Source organism: Vipera ursinii, assembly GCF_947247035.1.
Source record: "Vipera ursinii genome assembly, chromosome: Z".
Taxonomy (NCBI): Eukaryota; Metazoa; Chordata; class Lepidosauria; order Squamata; family Viperidae; genus Vipera; species Vipera ursinii.
The window spans coordinates 91,334,526-91,346,918 of record NC_139517.1 but is presented as its reverse complement, the minus strand read 5'-3'; the positions used below and the strand labels follow the sequence as shown (position 1 = coordinate 91,346,918).

General features: G+C 41.9%; 1 protein-coding gene across 1 annotated transcript in view; it reads right to left on the bottom strand.

Annotated features, from left to right (window-relative positions):
• The window catches only part of RAPGEF5 (Rap guanine nucleotide exchange factor 5), a gene marked incomplete at its 5' end in the record, with an annotated part of 119,272 nt that overhangs the window by 88,757 nt on the left and 18,122 nt on the right, over window positions 1-12,393 (bottom strand). Inside the window, 3 exons of the mRNA XM_083376175.1 lie at window positions 1,542-1,608; window positions 3,737-3,905; window positions 10,753-10,874. Coding sequence (XP_083232301.1) covers window positions 1,542-1,608; window positions 3,737-3,905; window positions 10,753-10,874 — 358 coding nt within the window. The remainder of the gene's footprint in view (window positions 1-1,541; window positions 1,609-3,736; window positions 3,906-10,752; window positions 10,875-12,393) is intronic.

Here is a 12,393-nt window from a genome sequence, read left to right as displayed (position 1 = left end):
CAGATCTAGCAATAAAAATAAACAATTCAATTTACATGCTAAGCAAAAAAAGTGTATTTCAAAGCTATCTGAAAACAAAGAGATCAAGCATGTTTTAAAAAAAACACTACAATTTCCATCAGCACCAGCATGACTGATCAGCTATCAGGGATGAAGGGCACCATAATCCAAAAGAGCAGGAAGACATGAGGGTGAAAGCAATTTTTATTCATGAAAGTTAAGCACATTATCTTGTGGTAGGCAGACGCACATGGCTTCTAATGCTGCCAACTGATGAACAGAAAAAAATGATATCTCTTTTAAACAATATTTTTTTTAAAAAAAATGGCTCATTTTTACAAGATACATAGCTCAGGATATTTCTTTACTCTTGCTGTTGAGATTTTGCTTATAGATTCTCCTAACTGTTACATGGAGTTTGCATGGAATAAGCGCTGAATTATTAACCTTGATTTAAACAAACAGTTCAGCAGAATTAAACAAACAGTACAACAAAAATCCTGGCCCATAGTGTCATTTTCAGATGTCTTGATCAAATTTTTGGTATTAATGTTTATTTTCCCATGGATAAGAATCTGATAGTTTAATGTCTGGTCTTCCTGCACACTCTTCTGGAGAAAGCTGAAAAAAGTGCTCTCAAATGAAGATATTTTATGAACTTAGGATCTTAAAGTCAGAATTGGCAAAGATGTTCCAGTTGTAATAAGCTAATGCAGACCAGTCCAGAAAACAAGTTGCATGTGGAGCAGTGGGCTAATGCTCCTTGGTGGAGCAGTGGGCTAATGCCTCCTTAAGTAACACCAGCTGCCTGCAATTAGTGCAGGTTCGCATCCCACCAGGCTCAAGGTTGACTCAGCCTTCCATCCTTCCGAGGTAGGTAAAATGAGGACCCAGATTGTTGGGGGCAATTAAGCTGACTTTGTAATAATGCCGCTTGGTGTGTGTGTGTGTGAAAGCCCTAATAAGCAGGCATATACATAGAATGAAGGCTACTGCTAAGCTTGTAAGCCGCCCTGAGTCTTCGGAGAAGGGCGGGATATAAATGGAATTAAAATAAAAATAAAATAAAATAAATGTGCCCAGTTCCTCTTTCACTGGCTTGAATTCAGTGGGATCTCTGAGAAAAAAAATTCTCATCAATGCCTTAGCTACAAGTATTTCACATTCTATTGTTTAAAAATATTTCCCAACTTCAGTAATATCTCTTACTGTTCAAAGACATGCCTGAAAACGTTTCAAAACATCTCCCATTAATAGCTTGCTATTGATAACTTTATTAGAAATATATCAAAATCAAAATACTCCATGATTTTTAATACAGCACTCTTGCTTCGCATATTAGCTACACTTACCCTAATTTTGAGTTTCTTGAGTTTAATAACTAGCTCTGTTCTACAAGTACTATTAATTACTACTGCTCTTGCCTTTTCCACTGCTAATCAGTAGTGGAGGATTTACAGTCCAGATACAAACACAAGAAACAACATTTTTATGTAAGTAGTCAAAATCATCCCACAAATTAATATTTAAGAAAGGCTTACTGCTGCTGTGAGACGAACAAGAATTTCTGCATTGGTTTCAGCTGTTTCTTCTATTCTTCTGTTATCCCTTTTGAAACAAAAAGCAAATAAAAGCTAGTGGTACATCTAAGGTGTAAGATCGATCTGAATGCATAGGGAAACAGGGAATTAGACCATTATGACTAAGACATAATGCCAAGGTTTCCCGATATAATACAGTATCTCTGCTGTGCAAACTGCACTGGCTCTCACTTTTCTTTCAGGTACAATTCAAGGTCATAGTTATTATCTTTAAAATCCTACACAGGATCAGGTTATCTGCAAGAACGCTTCTTCCTAAGGACGACATCTATCCATTATACCAGATCAGATAGGTGGGGACATTGCTAATCTCTTTCCTTAAACATTAACATGTTACGGGAACTAGGAAGGATGCCTTTTTCATAGCAGCCCTTGCCCTATGGAATAATCTCCTTTTGAAGTTTGGCAGGACTTTACGCTCCTAGCCTTCCAGAAAGCTCTAAAGACCTGGCTTTTCCCGCTAGTGCTGGTATAAGGTGTGGTGGGTGAGATTATTTATGAGGAACTGTATGTTGAAAGTTAGCTTTAGTATCTTTAGTTTTTTTAATGTTTATAATTTTAATATATTCATATATTATTTTGTTATTGGTGTTTTTAGCTGCTGATTGGGAACTGCCCAGAGCTTGATATAAGATAGGTGGCTATATAAATCTTTTAACTAAATAATATAAATGATTAAAATGTTCCTAACACTACTACAAGCGAATGCCTTTATTTGTATCAAGTATGCTTATATTAAGAAAATATAATATTCTAGATTTGTTATTAAGCTGCCTTGAAATAAACTCTCCATTTTAATGACAAGGAAGAAGAATTAAAACCTCAGTTATTAGGTTCTTGTGACCAACAGATGGAATCAAGAAAGCCAGCAGATCACTGAATCTGATGTTTTAATTTCAGTTTCTCCTATCAGTAAGTTTGTTTTATGATTTTTTCCCAATCTCCTGTTCTCCTGTCCTCTCTCTTTTGCCATTACCCACTGACTATTTTAACAGTCCTGCTTTTTAATTTGTCACTATTTCAAAAGTTGCATGATGTGATAAAGCTCACATATTGTCCTAACTCATAGATTCCTCAATCAAAATGATTAAATAACCACAATAATACAGATTTATATTATGGTGATGATAGTTGTTGAGGTCACAAATCAAATTAAGCCAAAACTAAATAGCCTTGATTATGACATTAGTGCTATCTATACACCTAATGTCATCTTGGGTTTTATGTCTTTTGCCTATCACTTAATGCAAAACTAACTCCTAATTGAGACAGAGATAATAACCTTTTAGTTTAACTAAAGTGGTTTAAAAATGAGGAAAAATAATGCGTGCTTTTTAGATACTGTAATATACTTGATTAAAAAGACACATAAGTAGCAGCAGGCTTTATAAAATATAAAAAGTAGAAAGTAAAACAATAGGTTTATTTCTATTCAAAAGCAGTATCATGTTCATATATGACAGACATGTCAAACACAAGGCCCGGGGGCCAGATCCGGCCCGCGAAGTGGTTTCATGCGGCCCGTGAAGCCATCCTGGCAACAGTGAGGGAACGGCCCCCCCACTGCCTTGGCCCTGGCCCAGAGACCCTCCTTCTGTCAGAGATCCTCAGATCTGTCCCACTCCTGCCCAGGCCCCCATAGGCACCCTTGATGCAAACGATGTAGAGCTGGCCATGCCCACCCAGTAGGCCACATGCAGTCTAGCCACGCCCACCCAGTAGGCCACGCCCACCCAGGCCATACCCACCCAGCCCCCTGAGGGCAACCGCAATGCTGATGCGGCCCTCAATGAAATTGAGTTTGACACCCCTGATATATGATGTTAAGTGTTTTAATAATTTGATTCCTATATAAAGCTAAGTCATAAGAAATAATACTCTTTTTAATATAATGATTTAGATCTATTTTTATATAGTCATTTTTACAATGGTAATTATATATTGGTACTTATATGTAATATTTCACACTGATTTAGGTTTTTTAAAAAAATTAATTGCAATATTTTGAAATTTTATTAAAATGATTGAAAAGTAAGATAAATCATAATAAATAGACTCATGACATGCTGTAAAAACCAAAACATTTAATGTATATGTGAACCAAGTCAGTCAGTAACTAACAGAAATATACTTACAGGTTACACATATTAATACTTGAAGAAGTAACAGGTACCATCTTCAATAGAAATTTCACACCATTTTTCCATCTTTTTTCTCCTTCGTATTCACAGAACAGGTATGTGCATTCATCAGATGAGAACTGGTAGAAAACATACCTGTCTAGAAAATATGTCTGCTTATCCACTGTTTAAAGAAAAGAAAATATATATATATAATATATATTTAAAGAAATGGCTCTTACATAATTGTCACAAGTCAAATACATACATGCAACTTTAGTCTATAATTCATCAAGTAAAAGCATTTGGCAATCTGTGTATAAACGTGAAAAATAGAGTTAGGGGTGTTGTGTACTGGGTTCGTTGTGCAGGAATGAAGACGAGGTGAGTGAGTTCAGCAAAGATCATGGTTTATTGCTTGCAGAATCTGAACTGGAGAACTGGGCTGCAGATGCAGCAATTTATACCCTGGCAACCTATTGCCGCTCTAGGGGCAACCAATAGCAGCGCTGGAGACGGGTTGTCTGAGGTGGTGGGAGCCGTTAGCTAGCTCCCTGCTCAAACAGCCTTCCAGCCATTACCACATGGTGTTAACAAGTAAGCCCAATACATTACACCCCTTCCCCCTTAGAACGAACAACAGTATAGCAACAACAGAAGTGATTACAGCAATACAATTTACAAAGACTTAACATTGGTGTGAATAGGTTCCACTTAGCAGCACAATAAATTATCTTACAACATTATAGCTCCATTGTTTAGTACAATCTTGTAGGTCAGCAGCTAACATAAGTACATACAACATTATGGCTTTATTATTTTAGCACACAATCTTGCAGATAAGCAGGACATTTGTGAGCCCTTGTGGAATGCCTGGGGGACCCAGGCACTTCCTGGCCTACCAGCTTGCCCGCCGGGCTGGGTAGACCAATGTCGGTTCAATTGATTCAGGATGGTTTGGTGATCTCTGGCTGGCCATTCCAGGTTGGCCCACCCCAGAGTCAGTTTGTTCAGCAGAGTTAGCACAGTGGCTGTGAAAGTCTGGTTGGCTTTCTCCATCAGGGGACCCATGTTGCACTTCTGGACTCCCCTCCTCTATGGCCAACTCCTCGTTGCTTGGGCTGTGTGAGCCTTCAGAGTCTATGCATGGGCCGGCTTGGCTGCCGGTTTGTGGACCTTGGTAAGGACTTGTGACAAAGTCCTCGCTTTGTGGCCATTCTGGATAACGCTTCCTGGTTGATCGATGTGGCACCGGACAACTCGCTCACCCTCCAGCCCCACTTCGTAAGAGAGGGGACCTGACATTTTAGTAATTTTTCCTGGCACCCACATATTCTCATGCCCATAGTTCCTGGCCCACACTCCGTCACCCACTTGCAGCCCCCTCAAGGGTTTTGGATGTGAAGCTTCTGCTGCCACCCTATCTGGATGCAACCTGTCCAGTTTCGTGATCAGCCACCTCCCCCAGCGCAGCTCTGCTGGGCTTTTCCCTGTAGCTGTGCAGGGCATGGAATGCTGGCAAAGTAAAAAAATCTGCCAATCTGTGATGCTAGTCCCCAGTCACTATATGCTTCAGTGACTCTTTTGTGGTCTGGACCATGCGTTCGGCTTGACCATTGGTGGATGGGTGAAAGGGGGCCGATGTTGCATGTCTGAGGAGATTTGCTCTCAGGAACGCCTGAAATTCAGCTGCAGTAAATTGGGCTCCATTGTCGGATACTACAATGTCTGACAGCCCATGCATGGCAAAGAGTTTCCTAAGCACCTGGATGGTCCTAGCAGTAGTCATTTTTGCAACAGGTATTACTTCAAGCCATTTAGAGTGGCTGTCGACCACTATAAGGAAGAGCTGTCCCTGAAAGGGCCCAGCGGTCTATGTGAATTCTAGACCAGGGAGTGTGAGTCTCCTCCCACCTGTGAACTGGAGCATTCAGCATTTCAGGCCTTGATTGTTGGCATGTGTAACATCCATGGACCTGGGCTTCAATGGCCTTGTCTAATCCTGGCCACCATAAGTAGCTTCTAGCTAAAGCTTTCATATGGATAATACCCAGATGGCCTTCATGCAGTGATTGTAAGACCCTGTCTCTTAGTGAGGTGGGGACTATGACCCTGTTCCCCCATAAGATGCAACCCTTGTGAGCTGTTAGCTCGTGTCTTGTAGTAAAATAACTCTGAAATTCAGGGCCTGGGCTTTTCTCCAGCCACCCTGGGTGCACCCAAGAAAGCACTCTACTTAGTGTCTTATCAGCTCCTGTTTCTGCAGCTATGTCCCCAGCGTGGAGGGGAAACTCTGGCAAGTCCTGAATGGACAATACGCGGGCTGCTGGGGCCGGATCTGGTTTGATTTGTGGCAGTGGAAGCCTGCTCAGGCTGTCTGCAAGGCCCATTTCTTTGCCGGGTTTGTGAACCAGCTTAAACATGTACGCTGATAAAAAAAATAGACCATCTCAGCATTCTATGGGATAATATATGGGGTGTCTGTTTGTCTGTGGTAAATAACCCCAGTAGCAGTTTGTGGTCTGTGAAGACCGTGAAGTCCCTGCCATATAAGTAGTTGTGGAATTTTTTAACGGTCTCTCCCAGCTGCTGTATTCGTTCTTCGAAGGCGTAGCACCATGCAATCACTGACATCTTTGGTTGGAAGTGTCCTCTGAGCTTCTTCCTTCAGTTCAGCGTAGGAGATGGACTCCAACAGCGTGGGCGTGAACAGGTTTTCGGCCAGATCGAACATCGCTGGGCTGCACACACACACAGCAGCGTGGCAGCCTTCAGTTTGTCCTCTGCTATCTGGTTCGCCTGAAGGTAGTTCTCGACCTGGGACAGGTACAAGGGCCATCCTTCTGGTTTCTTGATGTCGAATTCTTGCAGCCTTCCAACCTTGGGCATACTGCTAGTCTTCGCGGCTGGCTTCTGTGTCTTCGAATCCTGCTTCACTGTTGCTCAGGCACTGGTCCTCTGAGCGCATGGTTGCTAGTGTGGCTTAGCTAGCCGACCATAGGGGGGGAAATTGCTTTTCCCACCAGGCGTGCACTGCCTCTCCCCTAGTGACTTTCAGCTCCGACGGAGAAGCAGGATCCCATCCTTGTCGCCAGTGTTGTATACTGTGTTCATTGCGCAGGAATGAAGACGAGGCAAGTGAGTTCAGCAAAGATCATGGTTTATTGCTTGCAGAATCTGAACTGGAGAACTGGTCTGCAGATGGCCCCTAGGTGGCAGTCAATAGGTTTGAAGCAACCTATTGCCGCCTTAGGGGCAACCAACAGCAGCGCTGGAGATGGGTTGTCTGAGGTGCTGGGAGCCGTTAGCTAACTCCCTACTCAAACAGCCTTCCAGCCATTACCACATGGTGTTAACAAGTAAGCTCAATACATTACAAGGGAAATATTTGTATGGCAAAACCTCCTCCCCAAGAATTCCAGTGCTATAGACTAGATAGAAAGTTAGAAAGCAAAGATTCTGAAAATGGCATAAAACAAAGGAAAACAACACTTCCATACTACTGCAAGACAAATAACATGAGTGTGATTACATCTTGTTTCTCAACTTCAACAACCTCCAACATGCTGGTTATAGAATTCTGGCTGTTGAAGTTCACACATTTTAAAATGGCTAAGGTTCAGAAATACTGGTCAATTTGAAGAAGATAGCAAAGACCAATACATATATATGGCAACCAATTATTTCTTCACAGGTTCTTGTGTAGGGAGAAGACCAGTGCAGTTTTCCCAAAATACCATTTAGATATATTAGATTACAACTCCCATAATTCTCAGCCAGCATTATGAGAACTGATCCATAGGGAAGAAACAGGATAGAAATAAAAAAATACTGCACTAGCAGCACATGATTAAAGTCTACAATCTGTGGACAGTAGAATTTCTATTCCTTCATCAGTAGCTTCCCATCTCTATTCTCTAACTTTTAGGACAGAATGTTATAGATCAGTAATAATTCTCTCTAATCCAGACATGTCAAACACAAGGCCCGGGGGCTGGATCCGGCCCCAAAGTGGTTTCATGTGACCCGTGAACCCATCCTGGAAACAGTGTGGGAACAGCGCCCACTGCCTTGGCCCCAGCCCAGACCGGCCGGGGGCCAATGTACAATTTCATGGTGGCTATCTATGCTGAAATACATTCAGTCTTAGCTCCACAAGGCTGTCTGGAAACAGCAAGGGACCAGCCCCTGCCGCATCGGCACTGCCCCCTGGGCGCATGCTGGGGAGTTATCAACCTTTGTGAGGAATGAAAAAATGCACCATCACCTGGAAGTGGCCAGCACATGGCCCTGCCTACTTCGGGCAGGCTAGGGCCTGGGCAGTGTTGCGCGTCTCTTCAGATTCATGCCACCTGGCTCAGCCTCTCGGCATTGTGTGGAGAGCGCCCCGCTGCCTGCCAAAATTGGGCAGGCTGGGGGCTGGGCAGCATTGCACAGGTAACATCAACTGTCATGCTGTTCATGGCATCCCCTCCCCAAGAGCCCACCAAGCCGGATATGTGAAGTAGGCGAGGGCCATGTGCTGGTCACTTCCAGGTGATGGTGCATTTCTTCATTCCTCATGAAGGATGACACTTCCCCAGCTGCATTTCTTGCCTGTTTTTCTACCTCCCTCATCTCAAATATTTTCCCACCACTCTAGGAAGGAAGGAAGGAAGGAAGGAAGGAAGGAAGGAAGGAAGGAAGGAAGGAAGGAAGGAAGGAAGGAAGGAAGGAAGGAAGGAAGGAGGGAAGAGGGAGGGTCTGAAGGAAGTCCTGCCTTAGACCTTCCCTGCTGCCCTTTCAACATCCCCTTGCCCCCTCCTCCTGGCCTATCTTGGGGGTTCTACCATCCTATTGCTAAGGAACAAAGCCAGGTCTCTTCATATGGAGAGGGAGTGGGCTTCCCTCTTGACTTTGCCCTCGTACCCATCATGAGCAACCTGGCTAAGGAGAGCAAGCACAGCAGCAGCAGCCTTGAGGAGGAGGTAAGTGCAGCTGGGCACCATCGTTGGGAAAGTGGGGCTGGGCTTAGTGCTGCGGGTGCTTGAGGGCTGGGCATTTGACCTCCATGCCACCATCCAGCCCCCACCACCACCATGGCCTGAGAGGAACAGTGAGGCTCCTCCAGTGGACCAGGCCTTGGCACTTGCCCCAGTCCTATCTCCTTCTGCCAGAGACCCTCAGAGCTGTCCCACTCCTGCCCAGGACCCCACAGGCACCCTTGACACGAACAATGTAGAGCTGGCCATGCCCACCCAGTAGGCCACACCCACTCCAGCCACGCCCACCCAGTAGGCCATGCCCACCCTGGCCACACCCACCCAGCCTCCCAAGGGCAACCACAATGCTGATGTGGCCCTTGATGAAATTGAGTTTGACACCCCTGCTCTAATCAAACCACCATAAATCATTCTTCTATCAGGTGTCATAACTTATCAATCTCAGCCAACCATTTGACTACTTATCACAGAATCAATGAGTTATGCTTCCTTAACAAAACATTTCATTTTCTGAAAAACTCTTTCATGAGTGCATGTTGGTCTAATGATAAACTACCTATGAAAGCTGGTTCTGTTCATTACAAGATGCTAGTTAGAAATAACATTATTAAAAAGAACCCTGTTCAACAAACAAAGCCATGCTAACTACAGAAACTATTCTCACAGCACACACTGAAATAAAATGGTTCCATTTTATATAGTAGAACGTCTTCACCAAGAGGAAAAAATAAACTGCATGCATATGTAGCAGTGGACTAATGCCTCCTTAAGTAACACCAGCTGCCTGCAATTAGTGCAGGTTCGCATCCCACCAGGCTCAAGGTTGACTCAGCCTTCCATCCTTCCGAGGTTGGTAAAATGAGGACCCAGATTGTTGGGGGCAATAAGCTGACTTTGTAATAATGCCGCTTGGGGTGTGTGTGAAAGCCCTAATAAGCAGGCATATACATAGAATGAAGGCTACTGCTAAGCACATTTGATTTGTGCTTCTTAGATTGTAAGCCGCCCTGAGTCTTCGGAGAAGGGCGGGATATAAATGGGATTAAAATAAATAAAATAAATAAAATATTCAGAGCACACAACTGGAAAAAATATGGTTGTAACAAGCTATTACTGAAAAGTGGCTCTACTTTAGCATGGTTTGAATGAAACAAGAAATTCTTTCAACAAATATGCTGATAGATGAATCTGCATTAATTATACTTCTATTCAAGCCCTATGCTGCAAAAACGTACCACTTAAGATATCTTAAGTGTTTTTCAAGAGTCATTCAGTAAAGATTCAAAGCCTTATAGAGTACAGTAAGCACAGTAATCCATAAAAAACAATGAAACATTACATTAAGCAAGTCATACTGAGCTATCTGAAGAAAAGGTAAACATCATAGCAAGAACCAATGTAAAAAGATCTAGCAGAGAGATGAAGAAAAGGTTCAGTCATAAATAAAGAAGGTGGATGGAGAGGCCAGACATATCAATGGCTTGGATGTGGATGGGTCCATGATAAATGTGGTAAAACATGAAAAAGGTGAACACACATATATATGAAAGCAATATATTTATTAATGTATGTGTGGACATGCATGCCACCTTTGAATACAAGAAGATAGCTGTCTTCCCCAAAGGGCCTTACCATCAAAAAAAATATCATTAAAAAATGACTGAAGAGGAAAAAGAAATAAATAGAAAAAGGAATGCATATTCAGTCAAAAAATTATTTTCAAATATCATAAGCATACAGTGAATCTGCTATGTAGATTTTAGAAATTTAATGGAAATAATGTCCAGAAAAAAATGATAAAAATAACCAAGTGATATATATTATGAAAACTGATATGTACTTTCATGGGCATAAATATCTAGCAAATATATCATTGTAATTATTCAGAATATGAAAGATACAAATGTATGATAAAAGGAGACTATTTTCAAAATAATACTTTTTTTCTATTTTTTTCTACATATTGTAAATCTGATGCTCCAATAAAGATGAAAAAAGAGAAATTGAATGTTTTGCACAAGAGGTTGGACTTGCTACTGTAAAACTAACCTGTAAACACAATTCCCATATTTAGTAGTAGCTGCCAGACACCAGTTGCTGTAGATCTGCTCTTAATGAAAGTGCAGCATTTCAAAAGCCAATCTACCAGTTCAGATCCAATGCAGCTTTGCCTGACAAAATAAAGATCAAAGTTGTAATCCTGAAGTATTTAACAAGAGAATATGTTCAGTGCTCATGTCAGGCTTACTTTTAAATAAATATATATTGTACTTTGATTCATATCATGATGAAATACACTTACCTAAATACAGCATATATTTAATATTAAATCCTGGTGACACAAATGACGAACATGCTACTATGCCAATAATCTTTTATATCTAACTTTGCAGTTTAATGTAACTGTGTTCACTCCAAAGGCTGGTTACATTACAACAGGTGCCATGAAGTTTACATATTCAGAATTAGCTATCAAAACAGCCATTTGAACCACTGTGTGCCTGCCATGAGCCACTTCCACTGTAATAGCTGGTGAATTAAAATCTATCTAGAAAATACTGAGAGCCTTGATGTGCTGAATTTTCTAGGAGCAAATCCCACTCTAAACTTTTTGCACAGGCCTAATAGCTACAGCACTCCAGCTGTACCTATTGGAATCACCAAACAAGATTCCATAAAAATGTCAAGGCCCTTCTAGCTATTTCTCATTGTCTTTTGTGTTTGCAGTTATAGGGAGATGTGAAGTGTTATGTACTGGGCTTGTGGTAATACACCACGTGCGTTGCTAGAGCAGCCAACGGCTCTCCAGCAACCCAGACTGGCTGTCTCCAGTCCAGCAATTGGCTAGCCCCAGGTGGCAAGAGTGGGTTCAAACCAATTGGCTGCCGCCTAGGGGCTAGACTATATATTGTGGCTGGTTGCAGCCTAAGTTTCAGTACAGTTCAAGCAAGAATAAAGTATGAGTTATCCTGTACTCAGCCTCGTGTCGTCATTCCTGCATCCAAGAGCCCACAACTTAACATGAAGAAAACAAAATTTCCACATGATCCAGGCAGCAAATATGTTTGGCAACAGAATTGAAAGTGCTTGCCCCAAACAGGAACACCTGCTGCAATAAATTAGAAGAGGGAGGGTACTTCCTACATTAGCCCAGTGGTGTACAATTTACTCCGAGTGATTGGTTTCCTTGATTTAGCACTCCAATAAAAGATGAGATGAGTCTACCTAGTGCAAATAAGCTTTTGCTGACTGTTCATCTATTTATTTGATCAACTAAACTGATTTGCTCTCTTTTCTATGCATATACACTACACATACATACTAGACACTAACTCACAAACACTAAGGAAAGAAAAATCCAGATAAAAATCACTAAATAGTAGCAACATATCAGGCTTCTGTATCTCTTTCTAGTGATTGCCCACACTTTTATTGCCAGATCTAATTTACTTCAGCTATTTAACATGTAGTCTCAGTAATCAGGCAGATATGTTAAGAAGAAACCTGGTAGTGTTTACTGTTGTCACAGAAACCCTGGTTGGTGTCAATCCCAGTTTGTTTTTTTTCCTGCTGCATTTTACTTTGAGCATTTAATAAGGCCCTTAGTTAGCTGTGAAACCACTCAGTTTTGGGGGGAGGCCAGCAGCATCTGAGTGATCCTTCTTCCCTTGAAACTATCCCTAGTTTCTT